The sequence below is a fragment of the Stenella coeruleoalba genome, assembly GCF_951394435.1.
Source record: "Stenella coeruleoalba genome assembly, chromosome: 19".
Lineage (NCBI taxonomy): Eukaryota > Metazoa > Chordata > Mammalia > Artiodactyla > Delphinidae > Stenella > Stenella coeruleoalba.
Window position 1 is genome coordinate 52127361 of NC_137165.1, and position 20676 is coordinate 52148036.

Here is a 20676-nt window from a genome sequence, read left to right on the forward strand (position 1 = left end):
TTGTATTTATTTTTTTGTAAAAAGGAGAACATGGACTTCTGTTAAAAGCTCCCTTGTGTTCTTGTATCAGACAGGGCAAATATTTCTTCATAGTTTTAGTTTAACGTTAGACTTAAAAATGAGGAAAGCGTCCTAAAACACTAATTCTTAAAATTCAATGAGAAGCATCCCTCTAAACAGACTACCCGGGTCCATCTCGAACCGGCCAACCCAGGGCAGGAAGCACGGCTCACCTGGTTTGCACAGGGTTGGGGCGGCAGCGGGGGCGCCGGCTCTTCCAAACGTCACCGCCGGCTCGGTGGGCTGGTCCCCCCATCCGCTGCCGCTGCTGGGCGGCTTGCCCCATGCTGCTGTGCCGTTATCAACCAGGGTAGAAGGGGAGGATGGCTCTCCCCAAGAGTTTTCAGCCTTTGAATGAACATTAGGCATTTCTCCCCAGCCTGACGAAACTGAAAAGGGCACCAGGGGAGAGAGAAAACAATAAAAATGAAACAGAGAGAGAAAGTAAAAATGGTAATTTCAAGTTCAAAATAATTTTGAGATAATCTATCTTTAGGATGGCTTTTAGTAGAAAGCGAAAAGGAGACAATATTGAATCTAATCAGATTTGTTCAGTTTTTTTTTAAGCTGCATTTTTCTCACTCCTGACCCCTACCCACTTAAAAGTCCATTATATTAAAAACTATTCAATTCACAGTATTTGCAACATGATAGAGTTTAAAAGAATAGTTTAAAAACTAAAGTTTAAGAAGTAGCTCTTTTACTTCTGGTATTATACATAACAACCTAAAAGAAATTTCATGTTACATTAATCTCTTATAAAAAAATTTACAAGTGGCAAATATACACTGAAATTTATTTTTGCTTATCTTTTGACCAACCATCAAGGACATATATCTGGGCAAAGAAATGAGAAGATGGCAGATTAGACATGTACAAATAAAGTAATAATAGAGAACCCAGACAATTCTCAGGTACCAGCAGTGGGCCGAGAAAGAGCTGAGGCATTCATCTTTAAAGACGGGAACAGAGTGGAGGAATTATGGATAAGCGTGGTTCCAACAAACACACTGATTGCAAGTATTTTTTGCAAGAATTTTTCAGAATTCTTCTTTCATTCCTCCACCCAGTCCTGTTGCCACAGCACCCTGATCTGGGACTGGGATGCAATGAAGCTAGATGAGGGCCCCTAACGAATCCAGAAGCTATGGCATCACTATCTACAGGCACAGAAGCGGCCACGAGACCAGGCAACAGCAAGGATCTCCCCACCTTCTTTATACTTTAGTAAGAAAAACATTTTATGTTATATATGCAAACTTCACTTTTTCCGAATCAATCCAAATTCTGATCTTTTTGCTTTTGCCCATAAGCTCGCTTGACACTACTGATAGTCACAATGACAGGTCATATCACTTGTAGTCTTCATACAGATACAGCTTCTCGGAGACAGAACTGTGAATGTTTTAAATACTAACTGAAGAATAGAAAGCATAAAATACAAGTAGCCAACCACAAATTTTAAGTTATTTGGTTAAAATATGGATAGTACCATCTCCATTATGAAATTTATTAATTTTCTGACCAGAAACAGCATGTGATCAGCTCCCATGATGCTTTACTCTAATAAAATGCAATAATATTGATTCACAATAAAAGTACATGCAACCTATGAATCATTTCAAACTACAAGCTCTATGCTGAGCAATATATTATGTAAACTATTACCAATATCAGGGAAGTTAGCCCTAATTGCTGTTGTCGGCAATTGCTAACTGTAATGTTACCTATAATTACACATAAAACAATAATGCATTTTGGGAGAAGGAGTTTTACAAATCGAAGGGACAAAATTAAATTAGGAAAATTAACACAGATGACAAAAATTATGGAAGTTTGGGGAAGATAAAATAATACAGGTGTTGCTAAAGGCCAATCAGCTATAAAAATACTGATTTACTGTTGGTAATTAAATAACAAACTCACCTAAAATCTGTCTGTCACCCTTATACTGCCATCTCTTTGAAATACAGTACTACAAATTATTTAATTAAGTCAAAACTAAGAATAAGTGTTAAAACCCTGGTAATTATAGTTAAAGAGGTTTTAATTCCTGAGAAAGCAGCAGGAATGTCTACAGAGTATTTTTATATGGAAGGCAAAGGGTCTGCAAGCGGCAGGTTCTAAAACCTTAGAAATAAATGGAAGAAAAGCAAGAAAACAACATTTCCAGTTTACGTTGCTCTCTGGCAAGAAAATAATTTACCTACAAGGCCAAACTAACATACACATCAGAATGAGTGCACCACCTGACAACCGAGAGCCTCTGGAAGAGATGCTAAAAACCCAGGCACACCAGAACGTTTTGATGCAAAGCAAATATTTTCGGTAGCTAGGAGATAATTTTAAATACATACTACTAAAATAAATACGCTCTCCACTTTTAATGTTTATTGCTCAAGTGAATTTGGTATCCCTGTTGTTAATAATTTTATAGAAGTTCTTTTAAAGTTGGGCTTAATGAGGCTGAACAAATTTCTATCTTGCATTAAAACATTGATATTAAAGTTTTAAAAGATGGTCCATGGGATACAGGAGTCATTACCCTCCCAACCTCCCCCTTTTTTTTTTGGCCACACCGCATGCGGGATCTTAGTTCCCTGACCAGGGATCGAACCCATGCCCCCTGCAGTGGAAGCACAGTCTTTAACCAGAGAAGTCCCAATTATCTCCCTTCTTCAACTGAATAAACACAGTGCTGGGAATAAAATAACAACAGCAATGAGATGCTACCAGAATATGTAGTTTTCAGTCCATTTTAAATATACAGTAAGTCCCCTACATACGAACGAGTTACGTTCCGAGAGTGCGTTTGTAAGTCCAATTTGTTCGTAAGTTCAACAAAGTTAGCCTAGGTACCCAATTAACACAATCAGCTATATAGTACTCTACTGTAATAGGTTTATAATACTTTTCACACAAATAATACATAAAAAACACGGAAAAAGAAAACATTTTTAATCCTACAGTTCAGTACCTTGAAAAGTACAGTAGTACCAGTACAACAGCTGGCATACAGTACAAGGGGCTGGCATCGAGTGAACAGGCAAGAAGCGTTACTGACTGGAGGAGGGAGAGGAGGTGGGAGATGGTAGAGCTGAAGGATCGTCAGCAACAGGAGACAGAGGGCAAGCTGCACTTTCACTCACTCATCCTGGGCTTGAAATAAAGATACTGTACCACTGTACTCTATACAGCACTGTACAGTACAGTACACAAAAGCACAACCACTTGTAGAGGATGCGTGCACGTGACAATGTACGCCAGACATGTTGTTACCGCACCCAGGTCCGGCTGCTTGCCACTCAAAAGCCAATAAAGAGGCCAGGTTGGTGCAAATGAAAGTTTGCTTTATTTTGGATGCTGGCGACAAGCGGGGAGGGTGGGGAGGGCGGACGCCTGTCCAAAGGCCGACTCCCCCCTCCCCCGACAATCAGGGGGCAACAGCTTTTAGAGACAGAGGGAGGGGGCTACATGTAGAAACAATACAGTCAGCCTGACAGGCATCTTGAAATTGGTCATCAGTGGTCTGACCAGAGTCATCTGGATTGCTTTAGGTACAGTTAATCTTCAGTTCCAGGGTCTGTTCGTTTCCATTTCCTTGAGGCCAGTTCTTGGAATTGTGGCAGCTTATGTCATGGCTACAGCCTGCTCATCATGTAGATAACTTCTGCCACCTGGTGTGGGTTTCACTATCTATAAGACAGCTCACAGGATACGGCTCAGAATACTATCTACAGCCACTGAGGAGGAAATAAAGGTCCTTGACTATGTTTACTGACTAAACTATTATTATCTGGTCTCCTCTGTTTTCCTTTGTTTCTGCATTTTCTCACTTCTCTGATTAAACTAATTCTTTGGCCGAAGTTTTTGCACAGACGAAAGGCAGGCTGAGGACATGGTGGGAGGGGGCAAGGACCCTAGGGTCCTGTTCCGTTTCAATGTGAACTAACTAATGTGATTGGACGTGTGAACGCACATTCACATCTTTGAAAGTTCGCAACTTGAAGGTTGGTATGTAGGGGACTTACTGTACATTCTTTATCTTTCTATCAGAACGGAGAAAGGTGTGCCCAAGGTGCAGGCCCAGAAGTGCCCAAGTGCTGCAGGCCCAGAAGACTGGCGTGAAAATGAGCACAGAGCAGATAAGAGCCCAGGAAACAGAACCTAGAGAAAGAGAATCTTCACCCGACTCAAAGATTCTCATCCTAAGCACTACAGATAGTTAAGCTGGGAGGTGGCATTCATTCGTTATTCTGTGAAATAAGAAATCAACGCTAGCTTGTTCCACGGATGCTACTTAGAGAGTTCTACAAGTGTGACAGGCACTCCTTTTGGGGAAGAAAGGTTCAGTTAAAAAGTGACCAATTACAATTAAATGAAGGAAAAATAAAGAACTGAAAATTTAATTGATTAGGCATTTGAGCGCTTGCTATGTGCTTGGTATTTTTAGGTACTAACTTAAGTATTAATGAGATGGGAGTTTGTTCATAATGATGGCACGTAAGCCTAAATGTAAATTTATTACAATGCTTGGATGGCTACTGGCTACTGGCAATTTTTCTTATTTACTGCAGCAACAATTAATTTTTCACATTTGAAATCAAGATAGGTACTTAGAGTGAAGCTTTATGTGGAAGAGTTTGCTCAGTCAGATGCAAAGCATCCCATAATTTTTAGAACGCCCTGTTTCTCGGGCATTTATTTGACACTTCTGTTCCAAAAACAGGGGAGTCTATCTGAGGGTTACAGATAAGGGTCCTTTTTAAAGCTGACCACGTGGTCTCAAGTTGCACAACAGCCTCTTAGGAAGAGCTGCCTTTGCCCGTCTTACTGGGTCATCACAGAGGGTAGGTATCACAAACAGAAAAATAGGTTTTTATTTTAGTGCATTAATACCGATTTTAAATGGGCTAACTCTTTCTTACTGATATGCTGTGTAGCGGGGCAAATGGCATCTTTGTCTCATTTTTCTATTCATTTTGAACTGAAGGTACCTAAAGTGAAAACCTTCACGTGTATCCGCAGGACCTGCACTGACAGGCATCTTCTCCTACTTCTTGAGCAGGACTTCTGATTCCCTGGTCCTCCTTCACGTCCAGCCCGACTTACCAAGTCCCTCAACACACATGAAAGTATAAACAGCCTAACCAAACTGAAACCCAAGAAAAATCTCATACCCACACAAAGCATTGATTGCTCACAGCTCATTCCTCTTTCAGTAACTACTGCGTGGTGCTTAAAATAGAATTCCTCTGGCTGGAGGGGTCGGTGAGATCGATTTCTGAGGTTATGGTGTGAAAATAGTCACGCTCTAACAGCATCTTGCTGATTCACTCCATCTGCAGGTGACTCTACTTTTGAGTATCATTTTTATACCAAAGGATGATGAAAGAGCAATTGAGCTTCTAGGACAGGGCGGCTTGCAGGCAGGACGATGTCCTCCAGCTTCTGCTCTAAGGAGACTTAGAGAAACCGCACATGTGTTTTATCTACCTAGCGAGAGGATTCCCAAATCCAATTTCTTCCAAGTTTTAGTTCATCGAATGGGTGATATGCTTCTTCCATGATTAACTCACACAATCTCTGCCTTTGGTTATGTTTGTGCCAGAAAACTAAACGATAAAGCAAATATAATATCATTAGAATAAGAATACAATGCAAAGGCAAGTCTGCTTCTGGCTGGGGCCTCCTCCAACCTCATGAGACAGCTACAGGGATTACCACCGGCACAGCTGAACGCCTGGCCAAGGGTGATGAGACCCATTTCCGAGGAGCTGAGGAGAATAGGTAGATAGGTACGTAGAATACGGATTACAAAATGTTCTGGAATAGGAGCGACATTAGCAGTATTCTTCTGGTTTTCTGATTGACATGTGGCACTATGTTTCACTTCCATCCACCGTGGGAGGACACAGCCCTAGGCAAGATATCATGACCCCACCATGTCACTGGTTTCACTCAGATCAAGCCTCTAATGGCCTTCATATTTGACTCTAAATTAACTGGGTAGTTATCGCTCTAACCCCTCACCCCACCGCCTCCCAATCCCTCTCAAATTATCTGTACGTCTTAATGAAACCTGACAAAGTTCAGGGGTGAAAGAAACCGTCTCTGGAGATTCTCCCTTAATCTCATTGCTCGATTCAGAGTTTACTGTGAAGATGTTATTCATCAAATGTTTTATTAATTAATATTCAATGTTCTCCTGTGTCTGCACATAGATTTTTAAGTGTCCCAGAGTATTTATTTCTAAGTGCACGAGAGAATCGGGCTGTACTTCAGGAGCTGCCTTCACTTCCTTAGAAACGTAAGTAAGGGCTACGCTTGCAGGTCTGGCTCAGACTTACCCCAGGCCTCCGGGCAGAGCTGAGGCGGCGGCTCTGCTCCAAGCCAGCTGACACCACTTCACACCCTCCACCGCCAGTGAGACCCCGAGTCTGAGAAGGACTGGGAAGGGCAGCTTACCATCTCTGATCAAAAGGCAGGCATGGGGTATTTCTCTAGATTATTACTGTACTGTGTTCCAGCTCCAGAATGGGTTTGAACCTCCAGACCAATGACACTAGCAATCTCTCAGGTTGGTATCCCCCAGTCCCCAAGCTCCCGGGTAATTCTAACGAAAGTCCTCTGGTGTTGAGAACCAGTGGTTTATCTCATAAGGAAGTGAAGACTTGGGACTTCCCTGGCAGTCCAATGGTTAACACTCTGAGCTTCCACTGCAGGGGGCACACGTTCGATCCCTGGTCGGGGAACTAAGATCCCACATGCCGTGCAGCGAGGCCAAAAAAAACCCACAAAAAACAAAAAAGACTTTGTAATAAGTAAACACAAACTAACATAATGGTCCTCAATCTTTCCTAAGAGGACGTATTTCTTCTTTCCTCTCCTTTCTTTTGAAGGTGCTTAATGTTTTTTTTTTTCTTGAATCAAAAGCTATCAGAGAATCCTACTTAACTTTCTTCTCTTTGGGTGACATTCAATACGATATTGTAAGGTGAAGGGCACTAAAATCAGTTTAATGTTATTTGCTACAAAAACACTAGTCGAGTATGTGTGCAAATGTAATGAGAATAAACATTTTTTTCTTTGCCTCTAAAGGAACACACAGCCCCCCACGTACCTGGACCGAGCAGTGGCGATCGGTTCAGCTGGGCGCTGGCCTGGTGCGTCGGGGGCGCCTCGGCCACGTTTGCGTTGGTGCTCGCGGTGGTGGTGCTGGTGCTGGTGGTGGTGCTGACCGAGGCACTGCTCTGGATGCCCGGGTTGTTTCTGTCCCACATGTTTACAGTTTTATTGTTGTAGTTGCTCGGGTCGCCCCAAGCTGAGGTACCGTCATCAATTTCCATTTTGCGTCGAATAGATGGCGGGGAAGGTTCCTCCCAGCCCGTGGCCTCACTGCTGTCCTTCTGTTTGACAGGGACCGGCCCCCCAATCCACCCTGTTCCTGTCTGTTTAACGGAAGTGGCTCCTCCCCAGTTACTCGCGCTGCTGTCTTGGGGTTTGCTCGCCCAGTTCTGTTGCGGGCCAGGCTTTAAAGACTCTCCCCAGCTTGTCCCTGGATTCACCTTTGCATTTGTGCCATTGCCCCAGCCACTGGTCCCAGACCTTGGAGCCTCGTTCCAGCCAGACCCTGATCGATTACCGTCAGCATCCCATCCAGAGCCGTTTTTTTTCCCATCCCCCAAGTGTCCGAGGACAGAAGACGAGTCTGCCCAGTCTCCCCCTCCTGCGCTCCAGGCGGGATTCGCTTTGTGTCCGTCTCCCCAGTTCTGAGCTCTGGGTTTTTGAGGCTCACCCCAGGTGGGCGACTTGTCCTCCTGATTTACGGTCCCACTCCAAGCGTGGCCACTCTTGGCCGCAGCAGCATTACTAACAGCAGTAGAGCTTATCGTGTCCCCCCAAACCCCGGGGCCATTTGGCGCTTTGCTGCTGCTGTCTCCCCAACCTGTGTTTGCTGGCGCAGCAGCAGGTGGTGAGCTGACCCACCCCGTTACTGAAGAGGTATTTGTACTGTTCATGATGGACCCATCGTTCTTCCCCCCTGAGTTTGAAAGCTGAGTAGCTGCGCAACCCCAGGCCTCTGTCCCATTGTCATTCTTTCTCTCAGACCTTGGGGATTCTTCAAATTCCCAGGCAGTGTTTTGCTTTACTGGAGTCTGTCCCCAACCAGTATTAGACAGAACTCTTGGGTCAAGATCGTTCCTTGGCAATTGGATGTGCCCTTGGTCTAGAATCCCTTTGTCTCGCCTTCGGCCTTCTGTTCCTTCCCTCCCAGCGCTTCCTTCGTTGTGGCTGCCAGAACCGTCGCTGCTTCCTTCACTTGCTGTCGTTCCAGAAGATGCAGCTTTGGCCCAAGAGTTCGTGTGTTCGCTGCCAGGCTGCGTGGCAGGATTCTGGCTGCCGACACTAGGACTCTCCCACCCTGTTGATCCTTTCCCATTGATGTCGCTACTGGAATGCTGGTTTGGGGGCTTTCCCCAGTCCCCGTTCACCCCGTTAGAGGGGCTTCGGCTGGGGTGGCCCCAAGCTCCCGAATGGAGGTTACCGACGCCATGGTTGCCACTGCCCCGCCCCCAGGCGAGGATGCCAGGACCGGCAGGAGGTCCCGAATCCCATGCGTTCCCTCCGTTTCCCTCCTTGTGCACAGCACTGCTGGAGCCATTCTGCTTAGCACTTGATGCTGAGTTCACAGTGTCGCCATTCCCCTGATTGAACCCAGAATTGCTATTTCCTGTGGCAGGGTTACCTGGGGACAGTCCCCACACAGAACTGCTGATTCCTTCGCTGCCACCCCCACTGACTTGAGAAACTGATGATCCGTTAGCACCAGGAAGGCCTTGCAAGTGGGGCGGGATGATGGCCCCCATACCAACAGCCATGCCCCAGTTTGGCAGTCCGTTTGTCTGCACTGCATTGATAGGGTTTGGTGAAGAGTTCAGGGGGTTAGTGTTATTTGGTCCATCAGTGTTAAGGTTCTGAGGTTGTACGCTGAAAGACACATTCTGAGAAGTGGACGTTTGTGGTTCTGTGCTCTCTTGCGGCAGCAAGTTTCCCCAAGCACCTAAAGTGCCCGCTGGGTTCCCATTCTGGTTGCCCATGTTTTGACCTATGGCACTGACTGGACTGCAAATACTGGAAGGGTTGCCTGTCGCCACAGTTCCTTCATGTCCAAGTACAGGCCAGGCAGCTGGGTTGGCATTGGGATTAAGGTTAAGATTAATGCCAGCATTGGAGTTGGAAGCACCCCAGCAATTCTGACTTCTCCCATCTCCGATCATGTTGTCCATCTTTCCATCCCCACCACTGAGGGAGCAGTGAGCCAGGCCGGAGCTGGAGCCCGTGGCTACGCCCCACACTCTGGCTGCATTTCCATTACCGTTTGCTCCCCCCGCCCCAAGGGCACTCTGATTAGAAGGGCTTTGGACGAGTGCGCCGTTGGTGCCATTGTTGCCGCTCGTCTTCTTGGTGTGTCCCGTGAAGCTGCCCTGGGCGCTCCCTGTAGCCATGCTACTGTTCTCTGAGCCACAGCTGGAGGTACAGTCAGTGTCTGTCGTACATTCTGAGGCAGATTCAGCCTCTGTTCCCGTGATGGAAGGCCACGCCTCCTTATCGGTCCTGTCTATTATCACTTTATCCCAGCTGCCGTTGGCTTCGCTCCTGTAAGTGGGCTGCTGTCCCCAGTGGGAACTTTCATAATGCTCTGCCAGCCCGCTGTGGCCGATTTCTGAAAAAGATGAAACAGGTTCAAAGTTAGATTCTCCTCCCACTTATCGGTGAATCAACTGTTAAAACTAGTCTTTGGGGGAAGCTCTTTATTTCGAGTTTTCAATTCTGAATGACAAATACTAAAAAATGACTTCAAGAAAAAAGTTATTTGTCTTCTAAGTAGCTCCCATTCAAAAAAGAGTTAATGCTTCTAAAATTACTTTAATTCTTACCACTACACCATAGTATTGAGAAGATTCACAATGCACATTAGCACAGGAGCATCTGGGAAAGCGTTTGTAGTAAAGAAAGTGGCTTAACTGGAAGCAGTTTGGAATCTATGCGACTATGCAACACCTGTGAACACTCAGCTTCTGGGAAACGCTGGCTACAACACTGAAGCTCGCCTGGATGCTGGGTGCAATGTGCAGTTCTTTTCAAGACTTCTAATGAGTCACAGTATTAGATAGAAGTTACACAGCCCATTTGGTAGAAAAGAATTGTAAATCTCCCGCAGAATCATATAACAGAACCAATATTTGGGGGGTGGGGGATGGAGGGAGAGAGAGAGAAGTGGTTTTAGAAAATGATCTCTCATGTTATCAAGGGTACAAGAGTTAGAACGATTTGATTACATTTATACTACTTTATCTGTTATTACCAGTGATTATGGTTTATCCTGGTTTCCTGTGCATTAATAAAAAATATTCTCAGCGCTATATCTGGTATCTTCTCGGATCTCTATGGATTCCTTCTACAGTTGCTTTCTACTTCCTTAATTTAGTCTTTTCTTTGGAGATCCCCAGAATAACTTTATACGATATCTTCTACAGTATTTATATCTTTTCACTCTTATGATCCTTTTAAAGAAGTTAGTATTTGGTATCTGTTATTTACCTCCTTTAATTTCCTAATTTTTGGGGTATTTCTAACATTGCAATCAAACTTATATTCCAACGAATTTTCCAATAGACTTTATTCGAAGTATGCATCACTCAAGACCTCACACAGTTTAGAAATCGTTGACAGTTTCTTTAAATAGTATGATATACAGATAATTGCAATTAAATATTTCTTCTCTTTTAGAACACTTTCATTATTATGTTCTCTGCAAATTAATTTCAACAAGAAATATCTTACTCATGGACAGTAAAACTGGGTTCCCCCCCGCAATCTCTTTTATAGTTTGATGGAGCTAAAAGAGGAAGTATTCAAAGAATTATCACCATCACTAGAAAGAACATACCAAAACTAACTTCAACCTTAAAAAAAAAAACCCAAACAAATGACTTTTGTTGCCTGATTTAAAAGGAATGTAATGAATTTATCAGCTCCACGCTCTAACCAACTGAGCTAACTGGCCGCGACTAAAAGGAATGTGATGAATTTAGAATGATGGTCTAGGTGATTCTAAAGTAGGCAGGTAGGGACTTCCCTGGCAGTCCAGTGATTAAGGTTCCATGTTCCCAGTGCCAGGGGCACGGGTTCAATCCCTGGTAGGGGAACTAAGATCCCATGTGCTGCATGGCGTGGTCAAAAAAAAAAAATCAACTGTGTCGCTTGTAAGAGGTTTTTATTCTTCTTTTAAAAAAATGTTTGGCAGCATTGGGTCTTCGTTGCTGCGCACAGGCTTTCTCTAGTTGCGGCGAGTGTGGGCTTCTCACTGCGGTGGCTTCTCTTGCTGCAGAGCACGGGCTCTAGGCGCGTGGGCTTCAGTAGTTGTGGCGCACGGGCTTAGTTGCTCCGAGGCATGTGGGATCTTCCCAGACCAGGGCTCGAACCTATGTCCCCTGCATTGGTAGGCAGATTCTTAACCACTGCGCAACCTGGGAAATCCGAGGCTTTTGTTCTTAAGAAAATAAAGAAGTAAATATTAAAAAAAAAAAGTAGGCAGGTAATTCCAGGTGAAAACTACAAAGGGAAAATGAAGATAGGCAACAGAAAACTTTAAGTATCTAAATTACCATAAAACAATGAAGTTCTTTATTGCCAAATATTGATATTAGGGGTTGGCTCTGCTACCCTGGTTTATGACAATTTCCTCTGTTGGTTTTGCCTATACTATAAAAACTAGCTTATGTAATAACCAATTTAAAGAGATCAACGAGGGCTTCCCTGGTGGCCCTCAAAATAAAGAGATCAATGAGCCACTCATCATTTAACACTGAAAATAAGACCAAGTTAAAAAACAGAGATTATCCCTAAATGCTCATTGACAGATGAAGGGATAAGGTGTGGTACATGTATACAATGGAATATTACTCAGCCATAAAAAGGAATGAAATTGGGTCACTTGTAGAGACATGGATGGACCTAGAGACTGTCATATAGAGTGAAGTCAGAAAGAGAAAAACAAATATCATATATTAATGCATATATGTGGAATCTAGAAAAATGGTACAGATGAACCAGTTTCCAAGGCAGAAATACAGACACAGACGTAGAGAACAAACGTATGGACATCAAGTGGGGAAAGGTGGGGTGGGATGCATTGGGAGAGTGGGACTGACATATATACACTAATATGTATAAAACAGATAACTAATGAGAACCTGCTGTATAGCACAGGGAACTCCACTTCGCTGTACAGTAGAAACTAACACAACATTGTAAAACAACTATACCCCAATTAAAAACAAACAAACAAAAACCAAAGATTATCACTTTTTGTCAGCAAACCTACCACAGTTCACTCTCCCTCGGTCTTGCCTCTGCAGGGACAAGGTTTACCCAAAGGCGGGCCACCTACCTCTTGACTTGGAGAGCACTCACTGCAACCTGCACCCAGCAGTAGCAGGTTACCAGCCTGGCCTAGCAAGGTTTTACATCCATAATGCTTGCTACATATTAGGCAACCAATAAATGTCTGTTGGACAAACAAAAGAATCAATGTATAGAACCAAATATGAGTTTTAGCTAAAGCCACCAATTAGCTGAACAATCTTAAGTCATTTCTCAACTCTACAAAGATGATGATGAACTAACTACCTAAGCCCTAAAGTTCTCAGCTCTAAAATTTATAATCTAGAGTTTATATATACTACATTAAGAGTCACACAAAAAAATACCTAGCAACATATTTGACACTGTCAATCTCAACTACAATATTGGAGAGAAGATTTTTTTTCTGGTAAAATATACAAAATATAATTTTCCATTTTAACCATTTTTGAGTATATAATTCAGCAGTGTTAAGTACATTCATTTTGTGAAACCATCACCACTATCCCTCATCCGAAGATGAAACACTATACCAGCAATACACCAGGGTTCCAATTGCTCCACATCCTTGCCAACACTTGTTATATTCTGATTTTTGAATAACAGCCAGCCTAATGGGTGTGAAGTGGTATCTCATTGTGGTTTTGATCTGCTTCTCCTTAATGATTAGTAATGTTGAGTATCTTTTCACATGTAAAGCATTTTTATAATCAAACTGATTTATTTCGTTTAAAATGAACAATCCAAGAACTACATCGTTTGCATATAAAAAAACCATAAAACCCAATGAGTTTTCAATAAATAATGTAAAACAATTCCAAAATATGCCATCCTCCTACTCAGATGGTTTTGTTTTGGAATTTTCTACAAATATTTATAATCAAAACATAAAACTGTAAATAGTAAATATTATTTAATTTCTGACATTATGAGATGATAAAATGTAGGAGCAATGTTGTTGCTTGTGAGAAAAATAAATCTAGATCATTACATTTTGAGCTATAGAACATCCTACATTTTACAAGATAAAATAATTTATAAACTTCTCTATGAGACAGAGAGAGGGTAAGGCAAGTAATGAATTTAATACAGTAACTAGGGAATTCCCCGGCGGTCCAGTGGTTAGGACTCCACACTCTCAATGCCGAGGGCCCGGGTTCAATCCCTGTTTGGGAAACTAACATCCCACAAGCTGTGCAGTGCAGCCAAAAAAGAAAAAAAAAAATACAGTAACTAAACCTGAAAAAGGGAGATGGAAAACAAGGAGGAGAAAAATTACATGAAAAACACTGAATCAACATGCTGATAAATACCTGAATTCTCTACTTTCAAGGATAGTCCTCTGCCCTTAGAGCTTTACAAGAGCAACAAAGGGCCAAGGACCAAAGGCTAACGTTGGAATTAAGGAGATAATCCTGTGAGAAAAAGGATTTTTTTCATTCACGTAAATTTTAAAAATCCCAAATTTCATGAAAAATATTAGTCATTAGGTTAAAAAAAAAGACACATCCATAAAGGTGTATCAAGGGTATGTAGCATCGCCGTGCAGCCTGGGCTCTTTCTAACAAGTGTGTCTGTCTGCTGAAGGGATGGCCCCCACAGTGATCAAGTTCCACCGCTCAGTCCTTCCCTGGGGTGGAGAGGAAGAGCTCAAGGGCAAGCAGAGCCAGCTCGGCACCAACGAGGCAGTGCTGGCAGGAGCCCCAGCACCCGGGCCGACAGAGGGCAGGATGAAGTCTCGCCTGTGCGTTTACACACTGGAGTCTCTAGGACACTTTCACTTACTACGACTGGATTCTCCTATGAGAATCTAGGAGAATTTCTAACTGTCTCCCCCAGACCCATTCCTGCTTCTCTCCAGTCTCTTCTCAGTAATGCACCTTTCTTCTCAGTAATGCAGTCTTTCCAAATGCACCTCCAGCAGATCATGAATGCCCTACTCACACACTTCAAAAGGTCCTTAACATCAAACCCACGAGGTATCACCTCACACTGGTCAGAATGGCCATCACTGAAAAGTCTACAAATAATAAATGCTGGAGAGAAGAAAACCCTCACACACTTTTGGTGGGAATGTAAATTGGCGCAGCCACTATGGAGAACAGTACGGATGTTCCCTAAAAAACTAAAAACAGAGTTACCATATGATCCAGCAATACCACTCCTGAGCATATACCCAGACAAAACTATAACTGGAAAAGATACACGCACCCCTATGTTCACAGCAGCACTATTAGAATAGCCAAGACATGGAAGCAACCTAAATGCCCACTGACAGAGAAAGAAGATATCATGTGATATCACTTGTATGTGGAATCTAAAAAAGTTATACAAATGAACTTATTTACAAAACAGAAACAGACTCACAGACATAGAAAACAAACTTAAGGTGACCAAAGGGGACGGGGGGAGGGATAAATTAGGAGTTTGGGATTAACAGATACACACTACTATATATAAAATAGATAAACAACAGGGACCTACTGTAGAGCACAGGGAACTATATTAAACTATAATAGGGAACACTGGAGTAAGGGCAGTTCTGGGAAGGAGAGAAGAAAGGGAGATGACGGACTGAGATCCAGACATATTGAGTCTGGGGCGGTTGCAAGACCTCCGAGCGGATCCGCCCTCAGTCCCGGGAGAAGCAAGTCAGAAGCTCAGATGTTAATGTGCAGCTCATCAGCAGTCTCTCCGTGTGGACTCACGCATCCTTGCAGGTGCTTCATCCAGCTCCTTAAAAGACCATTAGCACCACTCTTCTCCCCTCTTCACCCCTCCATCACCTGCTTCAGTAGCTGGATCCAGTGGGGGCTCCCTCCAACAAGCACTGCGGAATCTACGTGTTGTCATCCGCTCAACAGGACACTCTTCTCAAAGGCGAGAACGTGTCTGCAAGTGGTGCATGCCAGGAGACCAGTGCTCCTAACTCAAAGGGGAGCTAAGTGTTCTGGAACTCGGTACACATGGTGGGAAAGGAGACGAGAGAGAGAAGGCTAGAGGAGAGGAGATAAAAGAGGGAAGGAGGTGAAAGCATGAGATGAAATGTCCCCCTGGGAATTCCCTGGCAATCCAGTGGTTAGGACTCGGTGCTTTCACTGCTGTGGCCCTGTGTTTAATCCCTGGTCAGGGAGCTAAGATCACTCAAGCTGTGTGGTGTGGCAAAAAAAAAAAAAAGAAGGAAGGAAGGAAGAAAAAAAGAAATGTCCCCCAAACACCAAGGGAGTTTTACTGAACGGGTACTTACACCTGTGTTTTGGCACAGACGGTATAAAGGACAGGGGATCACTGCTACTAAAGGAACCTAAAGGAGAAGCTCAATTCTCACCAGTGCACGGAACAGCTCAAGTCCATTTCCAGGTGAGGACTTCTGTCCTAAGCTTGCAAAGACGGCCACCCTTATATGAGGAACTATTTGGAGGGGCTTAAAGTGAGGCTAACAAGTTAATTTGCTATATACATTTATATGTGTTATTACCATGTAAGCCACTAAAAATATTTTTCTACTTAAAATGTTTTTAGTTGTAATGGAAACAGGGGATAAGGAAACAAAATGAAAGAGACAAATATTACAATGTCTTTCACTGTAATTAAACTTCAGGAACACCAAAATGATATATGGATTTTTCCAAGATAATACCACATTTGGGGGTGTTTATAGGGTCAAAATGAACATTAAATACATTAAAAACCAAAAAGTTAAGGCTAAATGGTAAAAATTCCTCTATGCCGTGGTTCTACAATTTGATTTTCGGCCTTGCTCCTTAGTGTTCCCAGTTCTGGTACATTAAAGAAAGCTCTTAGCCCCAGGATCTTTCTTTACAGGGTCCTCTCTTCCTACAGTTTGGGGCCCCGTACAGAGCCTGTTCCTGTGTGACTCTAGTCACGGTGTCCTCCGATGACAGTTCCCTGAGACACTCACATTCTGCTGAACAAGCATGTTCAACAGCCCTACCGATGAGCTCACAAACACTGCACAGATGAACAAGACCTAGTCTCCCCTCAAAGAACTTTCTGTGCCGAGACGAGCATGAAGCACAAAGGTGCCACTCTTTGCTCTAGCTTTTTATTTTCCTTCTTTCACTTTAACTTGTTTTCTCATTTTTTTCCTTCTCAAAAAGTTTTAAAATGGGAATCAACTGTGTCCTATGTACTTTAATATATTAAAAAAAAAAATAGTTTGGGGACTTCCCTGGCAGTCCAGTGGTTAAGACTTGGAACTCTCAATGCAGAGGGTGCTGGTTTGATCCCTGGTTGGGGAACTACGATACCACATCCTGCGCAGGCAAAAAAAAAAAAAAAAGTTTGAATACATAAATGCATTTAAAAGCTGGAAAGGACTTGAAAACTAGAAAGCAGAAAGTTATGATTTTAATGCAATATTTTTGATTTTCAAATATAGACTTAAGTTGATTTGAAAATACCACTCACCGTCTTCTTAGTGCAGTGGTAAAAACCAGACAACAGAAAACAAAGAGCAGAACCTACTTCCCCAAAACACAAAGGAGTTAAACCTAAAGCCACTTTGGAAAAATTAGGCTTTCCCCACTCCCACCATCCTTTCACCACTCAGACTCCTTTAAAGTCTTCTGTGGGTATCTGAGGAGCACAGTTTGACTAGTTCTGTTCTGGGGAGCCCCTGAAGTCTCTCCTCTCTTGCCGCTCATCGTCATCATCACCAACACCACCATCACATCAATAGCATTATCACTCCCACCATCACCACCACCACCATCATCACCAGTAGCACCAGCAATACCCCACCACCACCACCACATATTCTGACACTAGAATTTATCTCTAAAATGAAAACGTGTTACATTTTTAAGGCTATTACTCTCTTTATGTTTAAAGCACACCATTCTTCTTGGGAGAATTTATGACTTCAAAAATATTTGAATAACATGCCTTTCATAAACCAAAGTCTCTTGACTGTGCTATCAATTCACAAACCCATCTTCTAGTTATAGTCTAAAAGACTCTATGAACGAAATTTGTGAAATGACTGACTTGTGGGAACAGGCATTTTGAAATGAATGAAAGCTCTAAAATAAACCAAGACTGGATTCTCTTGTGAGTTGTTCTCAACTCTCCAGGATAAGCCCACAGGAGCTGGTAAAGGCTAAGATCCACGCATCTGTTATGCAGCAAGTTTGAGAGAGTTTATAAATAAGTCTTCCTATCCCTAAGACACCACATATTTCATAGCACTTTCAAGTTCTACGTATTTCCACACACATTAAATGAACTGAACCTTACAAACTACATCTGTTTTACAGATGGGGAAACAGAGGCTCAGAGGCCAGATTTGGAAAAGGTGGTATAACCAATAACCAGTAAGGACTGAACAGAAATGCCTATCTTCAGGATAAAATTCCAGTGCTCCTTCCATTACAACATTCTATCACCAAATGTTAAATTCACTTTTTTCCTGCTGTTTGAATGGTTTACACGTTCTAAAAATAGGTGTCTCTATAAAAATGTAAGTAACATAAACAGTCTTAGGTGATTAAGAAGGATCACACGATAGCATGGTTTAAAGAAAAAAGCTTTCTTCTTTTTTTAAATTCCAAAATGTTACCATGTAAAGATAAAATTTTCCAGAAAAAGTGTTTAACGAAGAGCTTCCTGAAGCTACAGTGAGCGAGCTTTTAATTAGGCGTCACATTAATCAGGTAGGGAAGCGCGGGCAAGATTTACTCAGCAGTGCGCGGGGTGCTTAATTATTGCTAACACTGACAAACAGTACGTAGTCCATTCTTTCTCACCGCAGTCCTTTTAACCGAAATGACAGAATAATAAATCATAAAGTCATTCCAAATGCCTTCCATAGTTGAAAACACATGAGTGCTACGCTTACTGATAACACACAGTCCTCGGTTTCAAGGGGCGGGATCAACGAAACCATCGTTTTCAGCTTTGGAGAACCGAAGCCACCTCCCTCTCCACTGCCTTGAGTGTGCGTAAAAATCTTGTGGAGAAAGTGCTCTGAGTTCAGAATTCCGTCACTGGACAGACTCCGAGACACCTCCTTCGTCAATTTCTATCAACGGAAGGAATTATGAAATGCAGAACCAAGTGAAAGGTTTACTGCAAACAATAATTAAAGTGTCCAAAAGCAAACGCTTATTGCCTTGTTTTTCTTCAAAACGGCAGGAAACGAGGCTGCTTCCTCCGCGGTCAGACCCTGTGAGAGGCACTGCCGAGCGGGGCGGCCGCGGGGGCGGCGGCGCGGGGCCCGGAGCAGCTCCGCGCGCAGCGACGGGGGCGCCATCTTACGCGTCGTCTGCGCGCCCCTCGCGCCCCGTCCGAGGCCCTGGAGAAGCAGCTGCTGTCTGCTCCGTGTCGGCTCTGTTTCTGCGGCTCTGCGGGCCGCGGGGGCGAAAGTACCTGCGGAGAGGGGCCGCCCACCCCCTGGAGACGCTACCTTGCGCGCCGAACGCCCGGGCGCCCGCATCTAGGGCAGCGCGGGTTCCCAGCTCCACCCTGTCGCCGCGCGCCCCGGGCCGCCGGCTGTCGTCACCGGGAGGCTCCGTGCTGGCTGCGCCCGGCGACCTGCAGGCGCCCGCGGGGCAGGAGCTGGCGTTGCCCTTCCCTTCCCGGGAGGGAGCCGATCACCCCCTCCAGCGGGAGGGGCGGGGGGAGGCATCCGCGGAGAGGACTTGAAAGCTCTGATTATCTAATTGCAGCTGACACTAAACCGATCTTCCTGCCTCTTAAAATTCGTTCAATTGTCACAGCCATTTTCACTACAGGACCCAGTTACAGCAGCACCAGAGCCACTTTTCCTCTGTTTTTTGAAAGTCTGCCAAAAGAGCAAGGGCGCGTTGCCCATTGGCTGCATGCAAATAAACCGCTGCTCCTTCCTACTCCTTTGTGTTCCGTTCCTTCCTCTTTCCCGCTTTTCCTGAACACACACTAAACGTTCGGCATACCAACACTAGCTATAATTTTCTAAATGAGCCCCATATGTAAATTGGCACGTGTCCAACTTCTTTCCTGCTTCTATCTACAAAAGATCTAAGTAGCAAACACTACCGCGTATTAATCAAAGCCTCAGTTTACGAATGTGCAAAGTAGCCACCAAAACAATACATTGTTCTGCCTTAAGCGCAGCGAGAAAGAGTTTTTTCTTTTTTAAAAAAGATAAAAGCTCTCAAGTGTTTCAAGCTGGAGTTATACTGCAGGTTGGCAAAAACATAGTCTGAATAGAAAATAACATTTTTCTGGAAGCTTAATAGGGTGAATCACTACACATATACGACTATATACACTTATCAGTTAAAATTTTTGCCAGTTGGCTAAGTGACAAGGTCACACAGGGGTCGTGGGTCTGGAAAACGAATCGGACCTGTCTCTTGACCACACTGCCACACTGCCTCCATGCCCGGGGACGCCCACCTAGGTCCCTGTGCTGATTCCACTAGGACATGGGATGGCGTCCCAGCAATGCTTTGCATTGACAAAATCAAGCGAGCTCTTTGGAAGCGGGTTTGAGTTGGAGATTCCAGGGAAAGGACCTTAGAAGTCTCATTTTAGGTGAGAAATGGAAGTACTGGCTGTGGCATAACCAGTGCCGGCTGCCAGGACTTCCCCTTCAGTTCAGTTCCTTTCACTTTGCTCAACTAGTCACACAGAGGTTCGGACACTGTCCTTTTAGGATACAATACAGGTTACACAGTATACAGTGCGTGTGAGGCTGCATGTTGCGGATGAATGGAGCATCCTACAGCTTCAAGAGGAGCTTGAGGACAGAAATACTCAAGGGGCTTCACGGAGGGTGGGTGACTGTGATTTGCAGACAGAAAGGGGCAGGGCGATCAGGTGTGTGCATGTGCTGGGAAAGGCAACACTGAGTGTGGCCTATTTGTGAAGCCAGACGGAAACAATCCCAATCAGAACGGAAAGCAGGACCCGGGGACAGAAGGAAACGTGCTGGCTGGACAAGGCTGGGAAGGGCACTGAGCCCGGCAGAGAGACGGAGACTGCATTAGGAACTAGGAAACCAGGACAGGTTTCCGAAGGGACCTCTGAAGCTGTGATACCAGAGACTGCTGGCGAAGAGATGCAATTGGTGTAAAACAAAGACTTTTGCTTGGGAGCCAAAAAAATCAATCATTTCTTATTTTATTAATATAAATATATAGATTGATTCCATTTCTCAAGATGTTTTTATGTATAAAATGA

At 43.9% G+C, this 20676-nt stretch overlaps 1 protein-coding gene across 5 annotated transcripts in view; it reads right to left on the minus strand.

Annotated features, from left to right (window-relative positions):
• TNRC6C (trinucleotide repeat containing adaptor 6C) overlaps positions 1–20676 on the minus strand; it is a 132658-nt gene that overhangs the window by 39831 nt on the left and 72151 nt on the right. For 4 of the 5 annotated variants that reach the window (XR_013824962.1, XM_079903690.1, XM_079903689.1 and 1 more), the window contains 2 exons: positions 7184–9787; positions 234–449 (listed from right to left, as the gene is read on the minus strand). Coding sequence is in view for 4 of the 5 variants with exons in the window: in XM_079903690.1 (XP_079759816.1) it covers positions 234–449; positions 7184–9787 (2820 nt within the window). In the remaining variant the exon portion in view is untranslated. Of the gene's footprint in view, positions 1–233; positions 450–7183; positions 9788–18916; positions 19086–20676 lie in introns of those variants that run through there. The other variant, XM_079903691.1, reaches the window with a different exon arrangement.